The 20019-nt window shown below is 43.3% G+C and overlaps 1 protein-coding gene across 3 annotated transcripts in view; it reads right to left on the reverse strand.

Moving 5' to 3' along the window:
- Arhgap28 (Rho GTPase activating protein 28) overlaps positions 1-20019 on the reverse strand; it is a 166941-nt gene that overhangs the window by 37917 nt on the left and 109005 nt on the right. For all 3 annotated transcript variants that reach the window (XM_039083430.2, XM_006245626.5, NM_001191815.1), the window contains exons 3-5: positions 18045-18262; positions 6530-6619; positions 721-810 (exon numbers count right to left, since the gene is read on the reverse strand). In XM_039083430.2, the coding sequence (XP_038939358.1) occupies positions 721-810; positions 6530-6619; positions 18045-18262 (398 nt within the window). The remainder of the gene's footprint in view (positions 1-720; positions 811-6529; positions 6620-18044; positions 18263-20019) is intronic.

Raw genomic sequence — 20019 nt, forward strand, 5'->3', positions numbered from 1 at the left:
GCTCGCTTCAATTTTTACATATTAATCCTGTTGATTGGTCGAGTCCCCTTTCAATTCATAATATTTGCCATTCTTTTTTGTGATTCTGCAGGTCAAACCTAGGGTCTCTTGGATGTTGGGTAACTGTTCTACCTTTGAGCTATACGCTAACCTTTTTGCTATTTCATATTCATTATTTGTGTGTGTGAGGTATGCATGTCTGTTCATGTGTGCGTGCTCACATGTGTATGTGTGTGAGCATGGGGCAAGCCTTGGCTTACTTCTCCTCAGGAGCGAACCACATTGTTTCTTAAGGCAGGGCCTCTCACTGGGACCTGTCTCTGACTCTCTGTTGCTAAGACGACAATCTCAATCCACCACGTCTGGGATTTAACGTTCGCACTGGGTACCAAACTTAAGTCCCCATGCTCACACACAAACACTTCTGGCACCCCTCCAGTCCCCTTTTCTAACATCTTTGGCATAGGGCTTCACTAAGCTGTTCAGTCTTGAATTCATTAACACTGCTTCGGCCTCTCATGTAGCTGAGACGACCCAGGCTTGGCAAAAGGAAGATCTATTCGTTCCTTAGTTTGAGCGTCCTTCCAGCTGCCAGACGGTGGTTGGGCAGCTATATGTAATCCTAGTTCACGTTTTCTTCACCTGTTGTAAAGAAATGGCTCTTCTTCCCTTCTGACATTGCTGTCCTAACATTCGAATGTGCGGACATTGAAGACTTACCACGGAACCACTCTGGAGGGCCACAAAACCACCTTCTTCATCCTGGGCACCGTTGGATAGGGTAGTACTATTGAGAGAAGCATCGTCTGGCTAAATGGGGAAACAAAAGAACCATTCTTACTCCAGAGTTACTTTCCAGTACAACTGTGCTTCCTGCTGCCCACAGGGGATTGTGTAACAGGTGTGAAGTCACGACTGTCCAGGTATACACAGCTGCATACGGCCATTCATGCCACACCATGTGAGACCCCGAATGCAAGGCCCTCTGGCGGATGCTGACATCTGTAACAGACAGACCTGCTGCTACCTGCCCCATGTTCTAGCTTGGTGTATTACTAGGTATTAAATCAAAACCCTTCATATTTAGGTCCATAAGGCACTAAGAGGAATCCCGTAGCAAATGTGGGTAGTAAGGCACAAGTATAACCTTACTCAAGTGTTTCTGGGGAAACTAAGGCAGATCAGTTTCCTGACCAATAGGGACAGAATCAGATGTGGTGCTTTTAATCTTAGCACTCAAGAGGCTGAGGCAGGAGGACTGTGAATTGGATAACAACCTGGGGTACAAAGGAAGACCTGTTTTAACAAACTATATTATACGTAGATATAGACATCATACACACACACACACACACACACACACACACACACACACACACACATGTCCTCAGTCTGCTTGTGAGAAGATCACAGAAGCAGCATGGAGCTGTCAAGTGCTCTGTACAGGTAAAAACAGTGGGTCAGACTGGGACCATGCAGCTGCCCTGTCAGAACAGAACCTCCCGTTCTAAATCCGAATGTAAATTAAAACTACCTTCCTTTTCCTTTCCTGCCCTTTCTTTTAGCAAATTATATGAGTAATTTTTTTGTAGAATTCACCTGCAATGATACCACATTTTTATTGATAAAGCTAGAGATTTGAAGGTGGTTTTTTTTTTTTTTGCTACTGTATGCAATACCTGTCAAAATGAAGACGTGAACTTTCTTGCATTAAGAAATGAGATAAAGTTGAATATACTTGAGAACTACGAAAACCAAAATACTTCAAAAAAATATTCACTTGTCATTTTACTTGACCCTGTTTTCTCCAGACGCTCTTGGTTCCTTTAACAGTGAGCAAAGCGGTCGGTGTGGTGATACACACCTGTGATCCCAGTCCTTGATGGAGAGAGGCAGGAGGATAAGGAGTTAAAGCCCATCCTCAGCTACCTAGGGAGCTTGAAGCTAGCCTAGGTTACATAGAGAACTTAAGCTAGCCTGGGCTATAGGAGACCTTATTGGTCATGAATAAATAATAAATCAGATAGATGGATAGATAGATAGATGATACACAGATAGATGATAGATAGGCTAGATGGATTACAGACAGATAGATAATAGATAAATGTTAAATAAAGATGATAGAATAGACACAGAATGAATAGATGGTTGGATAGATAGATAGGTAGGTAGGTAGGTTGGAGAGAGAGAGAGAGAGAGAGAGAGAGAGAGAGAGAGGGAGAGAGAGAGGTAATAGATACACAGATGATAGGTAGGTAGATAGATGATAGATAGATGATAGACAAACAGATGTAGATAAAGCAGAACTTTTAAAAGAAACAAAAGGAACTCACGAACCGCCTGAAGGAAGTCAATCAAGGTGGCAAAATAACAACTATCTGTCCCTCCCCCCACTGAAACCACCACAAATGACAGACGATTTTATATGGAACCAATCTTTCACAACCCTGGAGTTAGTTCAGCAAAGAATTCCACAGTAGAACAACTGACAGGATTTTCCAGATGGAAAGTAAACAGTAAAGAGAAATATCCGCAGTCCAAGTAGCACAGAGGGTTGGAAAGACAGATTCGAGGTTATGAGTACTGGCTGCTCCTCTAGAGGGTCTGAGGTCAATTCCAGGCACCCACAAGGAGGCTCACAAACATCTGTGGCTTCAGTCCCAAGGAGTCCGATGGCCGCTTCTGGAGTCCCAGACCACCAGGTACACATACAGTAGGCAAACACACTGTGGGCAAACACCCATACACAGAAATATTAAAAAAAAATTAAGTATCATGAGGGTGAATTTCTTGGAAAAGACGAGAAAAACAAGATAATAATGAAGAATGAACAAATGGGGAGGGGCGGATGCAGGAAATAATTAAGAATGGTTGCAAACATAGATGGTAGGCAGACTTCTCCCTTACATACACAGCTCTTAAACACAATCAGAGGAAAATACAAAGCCTATTACCTAAATAAAGTCAACCGAGTGCTTTGTGGGTGAGTGCACTATTAGCACAAGAGAGAAGAGGTCTCAAGGGTCACAGGGAAAGGCACTGGAGAGAGAACAATAGTGACCTGGCTTTCCAGGAAGTGGGACAGCACCTTCCTCTCTCTGATTTTGCATCTGGGGAGGGCTTGCCTGCTCCCACCCACTTTACACACTTTAAAGCTGACTGCCACTAACACAGAAACAATTCTGCCTCTGAGGAAACCAAATCCACTTAGCTACAAAGGAAACGAAATGATTTCCTACATGAATCAATTGAAAAGTCAATGAATTCCAGTCCTGCTCCAAACAGTGCAGGAGCAACGAGTACTGAGACCTCCCTTGTGGGAGCCTGTGTGTCTGGTAGTTTCCCCTTGCTGTGCTGAGGGCTTTGGTTCACTGGGTTGAGGGGAGTGGGATGTGGAAGGCATGGGAGGCAGACAAGAATAAACTCTAGGACCGCAGACTTGACCAGAGGTGCTCCCATTACTGGAACTCTAGATGCCCCCAGTGGGAGTGCACCAGTTCCCTGACCAGAGGGTGTTCACTTAGGCGTGGCTAGTTCCCTGTTTGAATTCTTCAAAGTTCATGTTCTCCACACAAAACATTTACCTTTGGAAAGTTTGGGGAAAGCACTAAATGTTCATATCTTAGTAGGCACTGAAGATACTGAAAAAACCATTTACGTGGTAGTTATTTTGTTTCTCATGTGAACTCATCATCCATGCACACCAGAGCTAACTGACAGCATCTTCCACACAAGATACACATAGAAACTACCCTGGGTGTGATTTCTAACTGTAGTCTTTTTGAATTCTGACAGAATTTTGCTCTGTTGGATTTAACTTATCAAATTACTCCCTGCTGACGGCAGTGTGTGCTGATGCTGTGTGTCCTAATTCTGTGTGTGCTGATGCTGTGTGTGAGGATGCTTGTGTGTCCTTAGCGTTTGGCAACAATCTGAATCACGTGGGCTCTTTATACAGACATGAGTACACACCTTTCAGCTACATGACTGTTCATGACAGCATTACTCATAATAGCCCAGACTGGAAGCAATCCAAACGTCCATCATCAGGTAAACAGATACAGCAACGGGAGGCATTGTTATCAAATGGAATGTTATCTGCTACAACAGAATATGTAACAAATTGGATGATCTTAAAATCATAGTCATGAGGGAAACAAAGCAGATACAATCTTGTATGTAAAACTCTACTTCAACGGAGATGAAAACGAGCAAAGATGTCAGTCATCACAGTGTGCCCGTGAAGCAAAGAAGGAGCGTCCACTGACTAGGACGGGAGAGCCTTTGGTGTGGTGATGGCCATTTTCTATGCTTACATTGACTGTCTTTCTGGGGAGAACATTTGTCAAAACCAGTTGAATGACACAACTAAAGAGTCATGTGTGATTTGTAAGTTCTGCGTCAGTTTCAAGACGGCATAGACATAACAACTTGTATCTTCAAAGATTTAAGGGGCCATTCTCATTCAGAATATATCACTGTACAACGGTTAGAGGAACTTAAAGAGAAGGTTTTTTTTTCCCTTGGAAAATACAAATATGTTTTCTGAAATCTACACAAAGAGATGGAAACCTAAATAATCACACAATTCTGAGCAAGAAAAGAATGTACTAATTTGAAGGATAATGTTGAAAAAGTATAAAATGCATGGCCAGGAGACTGACGTGAGGTAAAAATCAGCAAGCAGTAGCATACGATTCAAGCAAAGCAAATGCAATGCTTTAAGATGAACCGCAGGAACTGAGGAGAAAATTTAATCCAAGATAAAACAGAAGAAAATCTCCAGCGGCTAAAGAGAGAAAGCAGCCCTCAGAGGGGAAAGACTCACTGAGGGTGACCAGAATGAATGAAAAAAAGAGCAAGATATTTGTCAAAGTTCAGACTCACAAGACCCACAAAATACAACTGAACATTTAAATGAGAAACCCAGATAACTCATTTTTAAGAGAATAGAGTCTAAACAACTAGAGGAAGAAGCCCTTTGTCTAGGAAGGATGCTACAGTCTGACTGTGGAAAATAAGAGAAATTCCACTGTGCAAATTTTTCTAGGTAATGGAAGATCTATGTGAACACAGGTGGCCAATGCTCCTGGGGACATCAGCTTGGTTTCCTCAGCACAGGGTTGGGATAAGGACTCAAGCCACCAGCTGAAGGAGTCGGTTCCCATGCTGTTTGCAACTGCTGATTTTGTTGGGGGGGGGTATTAATCATCAGTTTCTTAATCTGTGATTAAAACAAACTCCTACTTGTTTAAATAAAGGTTCCATATATCTTCTTCCATAAGAAAAACATGCAGATGCAACTGGTGACTCAGAACAGATGGCATGGTCCTATTTTTCAGTGAGTTATGAGTCAATGACAGGCACTGGATTTGATTTTTCATCCAAGACACTGGCAGTAAACTAGATTGACTACTCTGCTCTTCAGTAAACTAACCTCTCCAATAAATACTTCATCTGTGTTGACTGAGCATAAGAAAAACGTCTCCTTTCAGCTCTCTGAGAAGTGATCTCTAGACTAGGATTCCAAAGATAGCAATTAGACTGTAAATCCTTTACGAGTACCCAATCCTAATGCCATCTGTGAGTCAGTCAAAGATCAACCGTACAGAATACGGACATCCATTAACGCTCTGTAAGCGGTGGACTGCAAAGTAAACACCTGGGTTACTAATGAACTTATAATATTTACTATGGGTCGGATTTTAACCAGTTGTTTGGGATACAGTTGATGTATAATTAACCGTACAACTAAACTCAACGTTTATGTATATAAAACACATAATTTGATGAAATTAATTTAAAATGTTGACCAACACTTAGATCCTATGGAATCAGTCATTACTATGGTCAAGATGGTGAATGTCACCAGCACCCTAAAATATGTTCATGCCCTCTGGGAGATCTGTCCTTCCCTCCTTTCTTTATCCCAGTCCCCAGGAAGTCATTGATGGTCTCGCCATCACTGTGGGTTAGTGCCTACTTCTTGTATTTTTATGCTGGTCGAACGCATTGTCTGGCCTCTCTCACACAGTATTAGTTTGTGATTCATCTCCACACGCTATGACTGTACCGTCAGTAGACACACATATGTGAAAAGCTTCAGAGAGCCCCAAACGGAGATGGAACCTTGGCCATTGCCCCATCTCACTGGGCTCTTCCATTGTGGGTGTGAGGTGTCATGTGTGAGGTGTCATGTGTGACATGGGTATGATGACAGAAGGTGGGAAGCAGGCAAGGAAAGGGGAAGAACGGAAAAGAAAGGAAATCCCACCGCCGAGTGACTACTGAGTGACTGAGTTGCATGTCTGTTTTTATAGAATGTGTAGTTGTGTAGTTACCTATTAACTTGGGCTGGTTTGCCGCTGAATGTTTTTCTTAGAAACCGATGAGAAGTAGGGACTGACCAGGAGTGTTAACAGATTCGACTGTCCAACCACTTCAACCACACTGCATTGTTTTAAAGTTCTGCAAGACTGTCTTGAAGAAACGGCTTCATTGGCATCCCTATCCCTCCCCCATAACTTACCAGAGGTCTGCTTGTCTTGGTAACGCCTGGCAGATCCTTCTCTTCCTTGGTACTGTCCAACTGAGTAGCGTGCTCACAAGAATCACTAGGCTAAGGAAAGCAAGTAAAAGTCATTTTCTCATTGCTGCAAACATGGTCATGTATTTCACTGTGCATTACAGCAGAGCTAACCACACACACACACACACACACACACACACACACAAGTGTGTGTGTGTGATTCATATAATTGCACAAAGACTCACAGAGTTCATGGCTACCTGTGTGTACTGCTTTTGTGTCAACTTGACACAAGCTGGAGTTATCACAGAGAAAGGAGCCTCCCTTGAGGAAATGCCTCCATGAGATCCAGCTGTAAGGCATTTTCTCAATTAGTGATCAAGGGTGGGAGGACCCAGCCCATTGTGGGTGGTGCTGTCCCTGTGCTGGTGGTCCCGGGTTCTATAAGAAAGCAAGCTGAGCAAGCCAGGGGAAGCAAGCCAGTAAGTAACATCCCTCCATGGCCTCTGCTTCCTGACCTGCTTGAGTTCCAGTCCTGATTTTCTTTGGTGATGAACAGCAATGTGGAAGTGTAAGCTGAATGAACCCTTTCCTCCTCAACTTCCTTATTGGTCATGATGTTTTGTACAGGAACAGAAACCCTGACTAAGACACTGTGTTTATATGGCACTTACCAATTCATCAACAATCATACCTAATACCACGGACCACAACCGAATTGGTCTAAAGCCGGGCACTGCCAGCTGCCTGCCTGCGTTCTCTTTTCTTCTTTTGAGTGTATGGATATCATGATTTTGACCCACGATGCCGTCCTCCTAAAGACTCAGTGTTACTGCATGACGGTTATATCCAGTGGGAAGAAAATAAAATTCTATTTGGAGGAGTGTTTAGGAAGCTTAAGAGATCTTCCTACCACAGATGGAACACTTGTTGTAGTGACATTTTTGAAAATTCTGGAACTTTTGTCTCTTTGAAAAACACATAAATTATAAGAATGTGCTTTCATTTTAATCCTAGGTGTGGAAAATGGGGCTGCGCCAGACTGTCCTTAGCAGCTGACCATGATTTGCCTCATGCTCTAGCAGAAGCATGGTTTTGCCAGCTGCAGATAGTTTCTGCGATTGTGTGACGTTTGAAGTCTGGGAACTTTTCATACAGTACACAAATGTGAGGGCCTGGAGAGGCAGGCTGGGTGGTTCTTGGCCATTTAGGGAGGTTGGTTGTGGTTTGTTAGTAGCTGTGGTCAAAGAAGAAACAAAAGGAAAGAAATTAGATTCAGGAGTCTCTCTCCCTTCTATCCTTCTTTCTCTCCTATCTAATGTTAGGGGGCAGAACTGGAGGGGATAAAGGGTAGGATAAAGAAGAACCCACAAAGTAGCAGAGACCAAACTGCACTAAGTGCTACAGTGGAAACACAGACGTGCTTCCTGTATATCGCATATCCTCCGAATCTCTGCACTCTCCTCAACACTGAGAGGAGCAGGACTGAAAGATGAGAGCTGGCAGATTCATGTATGGCTGCTGTGTCAGCCTTGGTCTTCCAACCTTGAGACTTTAAAGTAGAAGCTTAACCCTGCCAGGACGTAGCTAATAAAAGCATGCTGCTTCAAACCTGAGCTTACAGAAAGTACATGATATTTGTTTTTCTGAGTCTGGCCAATTTCATATAACACTGTAATCCTCATCTTCCTCTGTTTCCTGTAAAGGACACAATTCGATGTTTTTATGGCTGAATAAAGCTCAATGTATATATGCATTAGTAACAAATAAACAAAACCGGACGTATGCCTGCATCCCACAGTGGTTTATATGTTCATGTCAGGAGGAGGCACATCTTGTATTTTTATCCAATTAAGACATTAGTATTAGGCTGAGAATTTTATAAACTCATAACACTGAACCAAATATTCCATACCCACCTATGGAATACTGGAGAGTCACTGGTTTTCATGATGTATTAAGGGTATTGGTAGCTACGGTTTCTATTTGCAAAGGCCCTGTAGAGCCCATGCATAATAACCTCTAAGACTTAGCAATGTTCTCAGGCATCATCCCAGTATAATATAAATATTATATTCTACAGTTGAATCAGCTTTCTGAAAAATTAAACGAACTAGACATCACAGAAATCAAAAGCTGTTCTGTCGGATCTTAGAAACTGCTGTTTTCATCAGCCTCCCTCATCATGTACATAGCAGGTAAATAAAAAAAAAAAAGACAGCTTGTAAGTGGAGATGCTGCTCATGAGGCAGTGCAGGACACACACACACACACACACACACACACGGTGTCATGCCTAGTCACTCGCTGATGGAACACATTTTTATAAGGACAGATCTAAGCGGGACACTAGAAATTCCTGGAAAACTAGTGAGTAGAGTTACAGGCATTCTGAGCCCAAGAATAGCATAGCACCACTTCCAAGCAAAAGAGAGATCCGTGGAAATCAGAGAAGTGAACAAGTTCACAGAGAACAGAAAGAGCAAGAGAGTGGCCCACAGGACAGTTGGCGGTGAAGTGTTTCTCTGTGGAGAGGCCACACACAACCGTTCTCTGCCTGAGTACCCACAGCTCTCTGCACGGTGCATAGTCTGAGAGGCACCCAAGTGAAGCGGGCTACCTTCTGTGGGTGGGTTCCTGAGCTGGGGCAGCTGCCCTGAGTAAGGGCCAAAGCACATTATTCATGATCACACAAAAGGGATGAATGGGAGAAAAAAAGCAAAAGACTAGCTCTCCATGGAACACACATCAAATCATTCTCCCCTATGCAGCACAGATGTCCCGTGGTTGGCTAACATGTACTACTGCCACGTGCATAACACTCACGTGTGTTTCCCACCACATACACACACACTCATGTGTGCCTCCCACCACATGCATACACACTCGTGTGCCTCCCACATGGCATTTACCCTTAGAAAACAAAAGAAACACTATAGGTCTATTGAAGAGACCTAACGTACTACTGGGTGGTGGAGGGAGGCAACGAAAGTCTTGCCTTCAAGTGGGGTGTGTGGGAGCATCATGTGAATACATAAACGATCCGATTGTGGGAGCATCACATGTATACATTAACTATCTGGTTATCTATGCCTGAGTTTGCATCTCTTTTCTTCATTGTTTCAAAGTAAATAAACATTCTCCCCCAACTTTACCTGATTGGCCATAAGTAAATAAATAAATAAATAAATAAATAAATAAACAAACAAACAAACATAAATAAATTCCTTCTGCAAACCTCCTGATGCCCGATTCCCTTTACTTTACCAAAGGATCTTTAGTTCCCCAAGGATAACTGATAATCATTTCTTCAGATCTGCATCCCAAACTTTTTATAAAAATGACCTGGTATACCACAAAAATCATTTGAATTCTGAGGTTAAAAAAATTAACGTGCATTTTAGTACAGAAATGACCTCTGCAATCTTAGTCAGGCTCACAGAGCTGACCTGTGCAGCCAATCATGGGTGCTGGAGCCATGGATGCATAACACACTCGTGACTGCGGTTAGGCATTATTTGCCTATCAGTATTGAGAGCGGGTTAAATTCTAGGGATGAAAATATGCATAGTTTTCTTTGTGGAAGGGACTGTTAGCTGTATCCCTAATCCCCAGTCTGTGGTGTCCATAAATGTTATCTTAGACTTTTCTCCCCAGGAAGTTCAATGTCTAATTAAAGAGAAAAAAACAAAATAACAAAAACAAAAACAAAAAACAAAACAAAAAAACCCAAAAACCAAAACCAGCATCTCAGTTTCCTTTGAAGCTAACGACGGTGTAGCTCTGAGTCATGAGCTACCTGGAATTCTCCCAAGATGAATTTCCAGGGAAGTTAAGACTGGAAGGACAGAGCCATTGATGCAATTCCAGGAACTGCCAAGAACATGGATACGGTGCCTGCAGTGGCCTGTCCGACTTGTCAGCAGGTTGGCGAGGGCTGTGAGTAAAGGCGGCAGCATAGAGGCACAAAAGGAAGCCAAGCTCCCAGCAAGGAGAGGGACTACCTACCTCCTGCTCCACTTGAAAAGAGAAAAAGTCCTGTTAGACCAGCTCACCGTTCCCTGTGCTGTTACATACAGTCACATGCATACATAAATTATACACAACACAGCAGGCAAAAGCATACTGCGTGACCATGTCTATAGAGACAATTACCAATTAGGAATGCCTTTAGCTAAATGTTTACCAATTATGAAATTGGGGATAGATTAGATCAACGACTTCCTCATTAAAATGTGTCGTGAAAAGAATATTTATTCCTGTTTTCCAAACCCTAGAGCAATGCCTTTGGGTAGAGACCATGTGCTAATCACCTCGAGGTGGGCTTAGAATTTCTGATTTAGAATGTCATGGCTGTACTCACACAAGAGCCAAACCCTTAATCCCTTATTACAGGACACCACTGGGAAACTAATTTGCTGCCTATCTGGTGAAATCATAAAATAGATTTGGGCCTATAAAAATAGTTCTTCCTCAGCCTGCCTGACCCATGCTTTCTGTTTCCAGCAACAATCATAGAGTTCTTTCTAAAGGGGGAGAAAAACAAAATAGGGTTTAAAGGAACTAGTTAATACGTACTAGAGAATTGGATCAAGTGAACAACACACACACAGACACACACAGACACACAGAGACACACACAGACACAGACACACACACATACATACACACATACATATACAGACACACAGACACAGACACACACACACATACATACACACATACATATACAGACACACACACACACACACACACACACACACACACACACTCTTCTCTTCCTCTCAGCATCAGAAGATACAGTATCCTTTGAAAGCTTAGATCTGGGAAGCACTCCACATTTCATCAGCATAAAAGAAGTTATAGGAAGTTCCTGGAAGATTACAAAGGAAAAAAAGAAGGTTTGATAACGTAGGGAGAATCCCAGCCTGGACAAAGGCACCAAAGGAAAACGGAAGAGAGCAACACTGAGTCCCTTAAACCTGGGAAGTGGCTCAGTGCTGTTGGGAGATCCTCAACCTGGAAAACAGTATCATAGCCAAATGACCAGGAGTTGAGATGTTCAGCCCCCAAACCCTCGCCTTCAGAAAGAAATGCAAAAAAGTTCAGATATAACCTAATTTTAAAAACTGATGAAAAACACAAACCCGTTTTTCTTGGCACAGGGCAGAGCCAGGGCCTTTCCCTGCTGGACTGCTGAAAAACCAAGTACTCCCACAGTGTCTGCCCTTCACTGGCAGGGCTGTTCCGATGAGGAAGCCGTGTCCTCGGACAGCAGGGCAGCTGAACTGTACCTCAGCTGGGGCCCTTTTAACAGACAGGGACAAAAGTACAAAAGGGGAAGTTTGCTCTGCCTGTAAAGAAAACAAGAGTTCTTTGGGCATCTTGTCACTCAGGCATCGGTGTCGTCATGTGACTTAAAGCAACAGGCGGCAGGCGACGCATTTGTCCACCCACAGGACACAGATCCTTTACACTGCGACGTTTCTGTGCGAAAGCAGTCCCTTCTGACCACGTAAGAAGCACTAATTCTACTAATCACAGGCAATCAATGTAGTGTTCCATGAAGAAGCACACATCAAAAGCCGGGGATGAGAAATCAATTTCACGGTAACAATGGAAATGCAAAACAATGGCTCTAAAAGTAAACACACTACCCGGAAGGAAACGGCTCACAGAGAAGCACAGGCCTTCATGGTTTAGGCTGGAGCTGCTGTCCTCAGACCACTAGTTGGTCCCTACAGCCAAGAAGCAGGAATGGGGGAGGGAAGCCAGGGTAGGATGCTTCTCTGGCCTGTGTAAGCCCTGGGTTTAATCCCTGTGCACAAAACCAAGGACACCAAAGGACAGATTACTCTAATGAAAGAGAAATAAAGGGAAGGGAGAACCTTCGTAGATGAATGAGTACTAAATTCTGAAGATTTGTGAAATCCCTAAGTGCAAATTCAACCATGGCCACACTGCTGACTTTCACAGATGAGGTTTGTCAAGAATGCAAAATGAAGGCATACAGCAAACGAACAAACGAACAAACAAGCCCTGGAATCAAAAGAGAATCATGAGACACAGAGATTCATCCAATCCCAACGACCTTCCAGCAGGTGCCCGGGAGACCATGCGCCAGCGAAAGGAGCTTATAGCTATTCAACCGTTTGTTAGTGCTCAAAGTCTTCATTTGATGCAGACACAATGAATTGTGCAAAAAGGTGGAGCTGGCACAATTTCAAATCCCAAGAGGAAAATAAAAATAAACTTCTATCCAATGAAGGAGCAGAGCTCACCGACGTAGCTGTGACACCTTCCCAGGGATGGCTCATGACAGAAGACCGAAGATTGCAATTCAGAAGGAAGGTGAATTTAAACTCGGAATTTGATGTAGGAAAACTTTAAGAAAATTAATATAGTTTGAGCATCTATTTTTTCAAACTATTCAGTTCATGTCTCCACTAGTTAAGAACACTGATACAAGCCACATGTTTAAGACCAGTGCAGAATATTCCTATGGAACTGAGAGGCTCGGGGACAGTGAGCTGGCTCAGCAGGTAAAGGTGGCTGTGGCCAAGCCTGGTGACTTGAGTTCACTCCCCAGGACTCACAGGCTAGGAGAAAATCATGGAAGCTGTCCACTGACCGCTACAAGCACAGCACACTGTGGTAACTACGTCATGGACACAAGCACACTCTCGCAAACACACAAATAAATATACATGCATGCATGCAGGCAGGCATACAGACATACAGACACAGACACACACACGAACACACAGACACAAACACTCATGTGCACAAACACATATACATGCATGTGGGCACACAGACACACACACATACATGCACTCAGGTGGGAGGCATATGTTTTGAAAAGAAATGTACTGAGGAAGTGAAATAGAAAATATTAGGTGAATATTCAATTGATGTTGACACCAAAAAAAGAGAGGAAAGGAAAGAGGGAGAAAGAACCAAAGTGAGAAAGAGAAAGGAAGGAATGGGAAGAGAGGAGGCAGATCCAGAAGCAGCAGAGGGAGGGAGGAGGGAGGAGAGAGGAGGAAAGAGAGGGCAAACAAACCAGGACAGATACGAAGCAAGATGATAGACGGAAATTGGTATTTATATCATTAAATTAAAACGAAAAGTTGAAAGAGTCCCAGTGCATTCCTTACAAGGTTCTGAGTTTCTTTATTCACAGAAGATGCTAAAATCTTTTAGGGAAAGCATCAGACCATGCATACCCAAAAGGTGTTCTTTCAAACACCAGGTTTACTCGACATTTAGCTGTGGTAAGGAACAGCCTGGAGTTTTAAAGCAGCACATTCAATACTGGGCTCCTTGGCTCTTTTTTTTTTTTGCTTGCAGCTATCCACCCCTTACCTCATCCATCATTCTCATTTCTCTCTGAAACTGGGGTACACCTGAAGACTAAGGCAGAGAAAAGGAAGGCTCTGAGGCCATGCTCTCTTGTGTGTGATAAACTAGGCTCATTGGCCGCTGGGAAGAAACAGTTAAAAGCAGGTTGCACCTGAGAAAAACTTCACTGTTTGCACTGAAAGACCCAAGGTACAAGTGTTCCCTTTAAATGTTCCTTCAGGGAGGGTCAGAATCAAAGACGGAGTTGGCCACAAAGAGCTCTAGATCTATTTTGTATTGTTGCTAGAAATTCAGTCTATGGTATTAATTACCTCTATGTCTGTGAGCACATCCTAACCCTCACGATTTAAAGAACAGTGACTTGGTCTCATGGTTTCAGCCTATCATGGAAGGAAAGGCATTGTGGAATAGTTCAGCTCTTGGTAGGAACACACAGAGAGTCTGTATGCCTCTTGGCAAACCAGGAAGGGGTGTGGATAATAATCTTCAAAGGCCTGGCCCTTTGACCTACTTCCACCAACCAGCCCCAACTTCCTAAAGGTCCCTCAGACTCTCAACAGAGTACTACCAGGTGGAGAACAAGTAGCCAAAGAGGAGCCCACGGGTGGCATTTTCCATATAGAATTCAGGATAAGTCCATAGATCCATGCTACCTCAGTATGGTGGAGTAGAGTTGGAAATAGGTTTTTTTGTTTGTTTGTTTTGTTTTGTTTTTAAAGAAAGTGGGTAGGAAAAAAATTTAAAGACTATTGTAATCCGATCCCAGAAACAACAGAAAAGCAACCCAGGGAGTTGAATCTATCGGGGCAAATTTTTCATTGGCAGGCATCTTTGCCAGGAAACCCACAGCCAAAGCCCTGGCTTCAAGGTACAGAAGCCATCTTTACTCTACTTCTGGAGAAGAAAACAATCCTTCCATCCTGAAAGACTTCAACGGAGCTGAAAGGCCAAATGTCACAGAACTCACAGCACCCAGCCAAGGTATCGAATTGTAACAGACGACGGAAGATTCTAGAACTCACTGCCCAACACATGAGTTACAAGTCATATGTGACTGTTTTGATTTCGATCAATTAAGATTAAACAAAATTTCAGCTTCAGTTAAACTGCCTTTTCCAAATGCGCTGGAGGCTGTCACATTAGACAGAATAGAAAGCGACCATCACTATCATTTTAGGAAGTTCTGAAAGACAGTTAATGTTATCACAGCTGTGTGTGTTAACAAGGCATATATATGCAAGCTCCCTGGCAACTACTTTTTATGATAAATATATCTAAGAAGAAGATACAATCTGAAATGATTCTAATTGGAGACTTCGCCCATGATTGCTACCCATGGTGGCCACCAATGGTTCATATATTTGATGGCTTAGTTACCTGGCACTATTTGAGACCAATCAAAAGGATTAAGGGGTATGCTGTTGTTGGAAGGGGTGTGGTCTTGTGGGAGGAGGTGTGGCCTCATGGGAGGAAGTGTGTAGCTAGGGGTGGTCTTTGAGACTCAAAGTCCACACTAAGCCCAGCAGATCTCTCCTCCCTACCCACCCTCAGCCTGCAGATCAGAATGTAGCCCTCAGCTACTTCTTCTGGGCCATGCATGCCACCATATTCCCCACCATGACGATAATGAACTAAACCTCTGAACCTGTAAACCAACCCCACTTAAATGCTTTCCTTTATAAGAGTTGCCTTGGTCATGGTGTCTTTTCACAAAAAGAGTAACCCTAACTAAGACATTTGCTACCATCCTTGGTGCCTTTAAGTTATGTCAAGACTGATACTGCAATATGATACACAAGAATCCTAAATCTGATGCAATAACTGAATTTCCCTCCAGCAGAATATTAAATCTCTGTGATGTGGCACAGTACCAAATTTCTTTCATTCTGTGTACTTATGAACCCAAAGTCTCATGAATCCTCTCTGCATAGCATCTGGTAAGGGATCATGCACGTAGAATGCATTCAATAATTATCTGTTGGGATCGTGCATACAGAATGCATCTAATAAATATCTGTTGTTCCAAGACACACTGTCATGCAACTTTGAAATGGCACAATGAGAGAAGGAAGAGTACACTGGAAAAAACCATTAGTCAAGGAAGAGCACACTGGAAGAACCATTAGTCAAGGAAGAGTACACTGGAAGAACCATTAGTCAAAGAAGAGTACACTGGAAGAACTATTAGTCAAGGAAGAGTACACTGGAAGAACTATTAGTCAAGGAAGAGTACACTGGAAGAACTATTAGTCAAGGAAGAGTACACTGGAAGAACTATTAGTCAAGGAAGAGTACACTGGAAGAACCATTAGTCAAAGAAGAGTACACTGGTAGAACCATTAGTCAAGGAAGAGTACACTGGAAGAACTATTAGTCAAGGAAGAGTACACTGGAAGAACTATTAGTCAAGGAAGAGTACACTGGAAGAACTATTAGTCAAGGAAGAGTACACTGGAAGAACCATTAGTCAAGGAAGAGTACACTGGAAGAGCCATTAGTCAAGGAAGAGTACACTGGAAGAACTATTAGTCAAGGAAGAGTACACTGGAAGAACTATTAGTCAAGGAAGAGTACACTGGAAGAACTATTAGTCAAGGAAGAGTACACTGGAAGAACTATTAGTCAAGGAAGAGTACACTGGAAGAACCATTAGTCAAGAAGAGTACACTGGAAGAACTATTAGTCAAGGAAGAGTACACTGGAAGAACTATTAGTCAAGGAAGAGTACACTGGAAGAACTATTAGTCAAGGAAGAGTACACTGGAAGAACTATTAGTCAAGGAAGAGTACACTGGAAGAACCATTAGTCAAGAAGAGTACACTGGAAGAACTATTAGTCAAGGAAGAGTACACTGGAAGAACCATTAGTCAAGGAAGAGTACACTGGAAGAACCATTAGTCAAGGAAGAGTACACTGGAAGAACTATTAGTCAAGGAAGAGTACACTGGAAGAACTATTAGTCAAGGAAGAGTACACTGGAAGAACTATTAGTCAAGGAAGAGTACACTGGAAGAACCATTAGTCAAGGAAGAGTACACTGGAAGAACTATTAGTCAAGGAAGAGTACACTGGAAGAACCATTAGTCAAGGAAGAGTACACTGGAAGAACTATTAGTCAAGGAAGAGTACACTGGAAGAACCATTAGTCAAGAAGAGTACACTGGAAGAACTATTAGTCAAGGAAGAGTACACTGGAAGAACTATTAGTCAAGAAGAGTACACTGGAAGAACTATTAGTCAAGGAAGAGTACACTGGAAGAACTATTAGTTAAGGAGGAGTACACTGGAAGAACTATTAGTCAAGGAAGAGTACACTGGAAGAACTATTAGTCAAGAAGAGTACACTGGAAGAACTATTAGTCAAGGAAGAGTACACTGGAAGAACTATTAGTCAAGAAGAGTACACTGGAAGAACTATTAGTCAAGGAAGAGTACACTGGAAGAACTATTAGTCAAGCTGACATAGAAATGGGAGAGTGGGATGACTAATGGCACCAGCAGGGGCACTGAACAACTATGGTCAAGGTGGAATGCCAATCAGCCATTTCTCAAAAGAACCATGACACTTCCCTCTCTTTGGTTTTTTTTTTTTTTTTTTTTTTTGGTTCTTTTTTTCGGAGCTGGGGACCGAACCCAGGGCCTTGCGCTTCCTAGGTAAGCGCTCTACCACTGAGCTAAATCCCCAGCCCCCCTCTCTTTGTTTTTAATCATTCATTTGATTGGTTCTCATGTCTTCCAGTTTTTATCATATTGGAATTTCTAAACCTAGAGGTTCTCTATTCATCTCTCAACCACCATTTAAAACCCACTTGGCCTTGCTTACAAGCCTTGGATATTTCCCTAGAGCCTCTGTGCAAGGCACAGAATCTCCTGAGCCTCCCAACCTTAAAGGTTCATTTCACTATCAAAGAAGTTATTCTCTAACTTCAACATAGAAGGGAGTAAACCTGGTCTGCAGGAAAAGCAGCCCTAAAGACAACTGATCACTCGCTCCAGGGTGTAGGATGCTGTGAGCCTGCTGTTAGCTCTAGTTCCCTCTGAGAGCTAACAAGGACCAGCACTATCTGAGGTGTTTTCCCATCTCTGCTACATGCTCCCACCCCGAGACCTCAGCAAACGCCTTCTGAGAACAAAACGGTTGCTACGTACAGGAGATTCGCTGACTCCAAAGACGTCTCTGACATCCCTGATGGCTTGCTTGTTCTTTTTCCTCAGAGTCTGGGTGTACGTGTTGTATCTCTTCTTCACTGCAGCTGCTTGTGTCCGAGTCAACGTGGACAGGAGGGCTTTACCGTCTTCCTCTTCGTCACCGGAGATCAGGGTCGACAATCCCACATCTTGTAGCCACTCTGCTTCAAGTTCTCCTTCTGGGGAACAGCATGAGCAAGGCAGGTTAGGGTCTTTTCTAGAGGACTGACAACACATGCCACTACATCTCTATACATCAGACAGTCAGATGTATCAATAAATTCTATAAAGTCGTCTTTCGGTTGCAGCTTTGAGACAAGGTCTTGAACTCGAGATCTTCCTGCCTCTAGCTCCAAAGGCTAGGATTGTGCCATTCCCCACCACAGCAGCTAAGATTGTCTGTCTTTCTTCTGCATGAATTATTATGAAAGAAAGAATGAAAAGCTCGTACCCTGTTTTTAACATGAGCAAAATCATAAACAACTGCCTAGGAGCAAGGTACTGTGGCAACTATGAAAGGCAGTTTTCCTCATCAGAGGGCTGAAAACAAGCCAGGTGGGAACTATCAATTTTAAAGAAAGATAAAATCTGGACGTTTTGATTAAAATCATAACAGAGGAGGCATGGGTTAGTGGGAAACAGTTCATTTTCTGGTCATATCCACCCGTCAGTAGCTGACTGACATTGATAAATGTTGTCTCCAGTCCTCAGTTTCCTTTCAGTAACTGAGCACCACACATTCCCCTTCCCTGATGCTGCTCCAGCACCCATAATGAATACAGGTTTAACTTTCTCCTATCAGAAGTTGGGCTTGGTCACCCTGATAAATTTCAGCTTTCTTTGTCTTCTCACTGCCTACGTCTTGTCTCCCGTTGACCATGTTGTGCAGGACGCCCAAAGGCAACCAAATAGACTCTCCTCGTGGGCTGTACAGGGCTCCTGCTGCTAAGCCCACCTCTGTCATATGCTGACCCCACAAAGCAGAAACTCGCTTGCTTTAAACTCGGTAGTTTGAATCCTGGACTCCAGTTAAGTCCTTGTCCCATACACATCACACACACACACACACACACACACACACACACACACACACACACATCTCTCTGTCTAGATTCCTGTCTACTGCTTGAGTATTACGGTCCTGGATGGCCTCCCCTCTTCCCTTTGACCCTGGAAGATAATGGACCTTTTCTCTCTGGGATATATAGATAATACACTGCTTCTGTTCATCCATGTGTCTGTGGTATTGCTTCCCCCTTGCATCCCCTGCCCAATGAAATGGACAGAAGTCAGCCCAGAGCACAACAGAAACACAGGTTCTTGTTCATTGCTGTAGGCACTTGGCCATCAAGCCAAGCCCTGAAGATGAAGTACCCAGAGAAAGGCACACCGAAAACATCCACTCCCACCTCCCCTGGAGCTTCATCAGGGTGAGGCCATGGTATATAGCCACCATCCTGAGAGAGAACACAGTGCCCAACTAGAAGACTAAACCACAGTAGGGATAGCAATAAAAATAACACGGAGCCATGAGCATGCTTTCTGAAGAGTTGATTATGAACTTGGCACAGAACCTGGAACGAAAGAGTCAAGAGATGGTCCTCTTCCGGAAACTCTGAACATGCGGCAATCTCTCCAGTTTTCAGAAACCAATTCAAGCCCCGAGGTTCCTCTGTGAATATTAGTTGCCAGTGTAGATAAAGTGGACGAAGGCTAAAGGGGTTGACGATAATAGCCCCATACGGAAAGTCCATTGCACAGGCATCACTGGGAGCTACGCAAAGCAGGTTTACCAGGAATGGGGCTGCTTAAGGAGCAGACTTGACTGGTGTGTAACCAGGTCCCAAAGTCCCAGCCTACAAGTAGTGAACGCTGCTTGCACTGGTGCGTCATCTGTACAGAAACAGACACAGTGAACGCGCTGAGTCTCATTCTC

Source organism: Rattus norvegicus, chromosome 9, assembly GCF_036323735.1.
Source record: "Rattus norvegicus strain BN/NHsdMcwi chromosome 9, GRCr8, whole genome shotgun sequence".
Classification (NCBI taxonomy): Eukaryota; Metazoa; Chordata; class Mammalia; order Rodentia; family Muridae; genus Rattus; species Rattus norvegicus.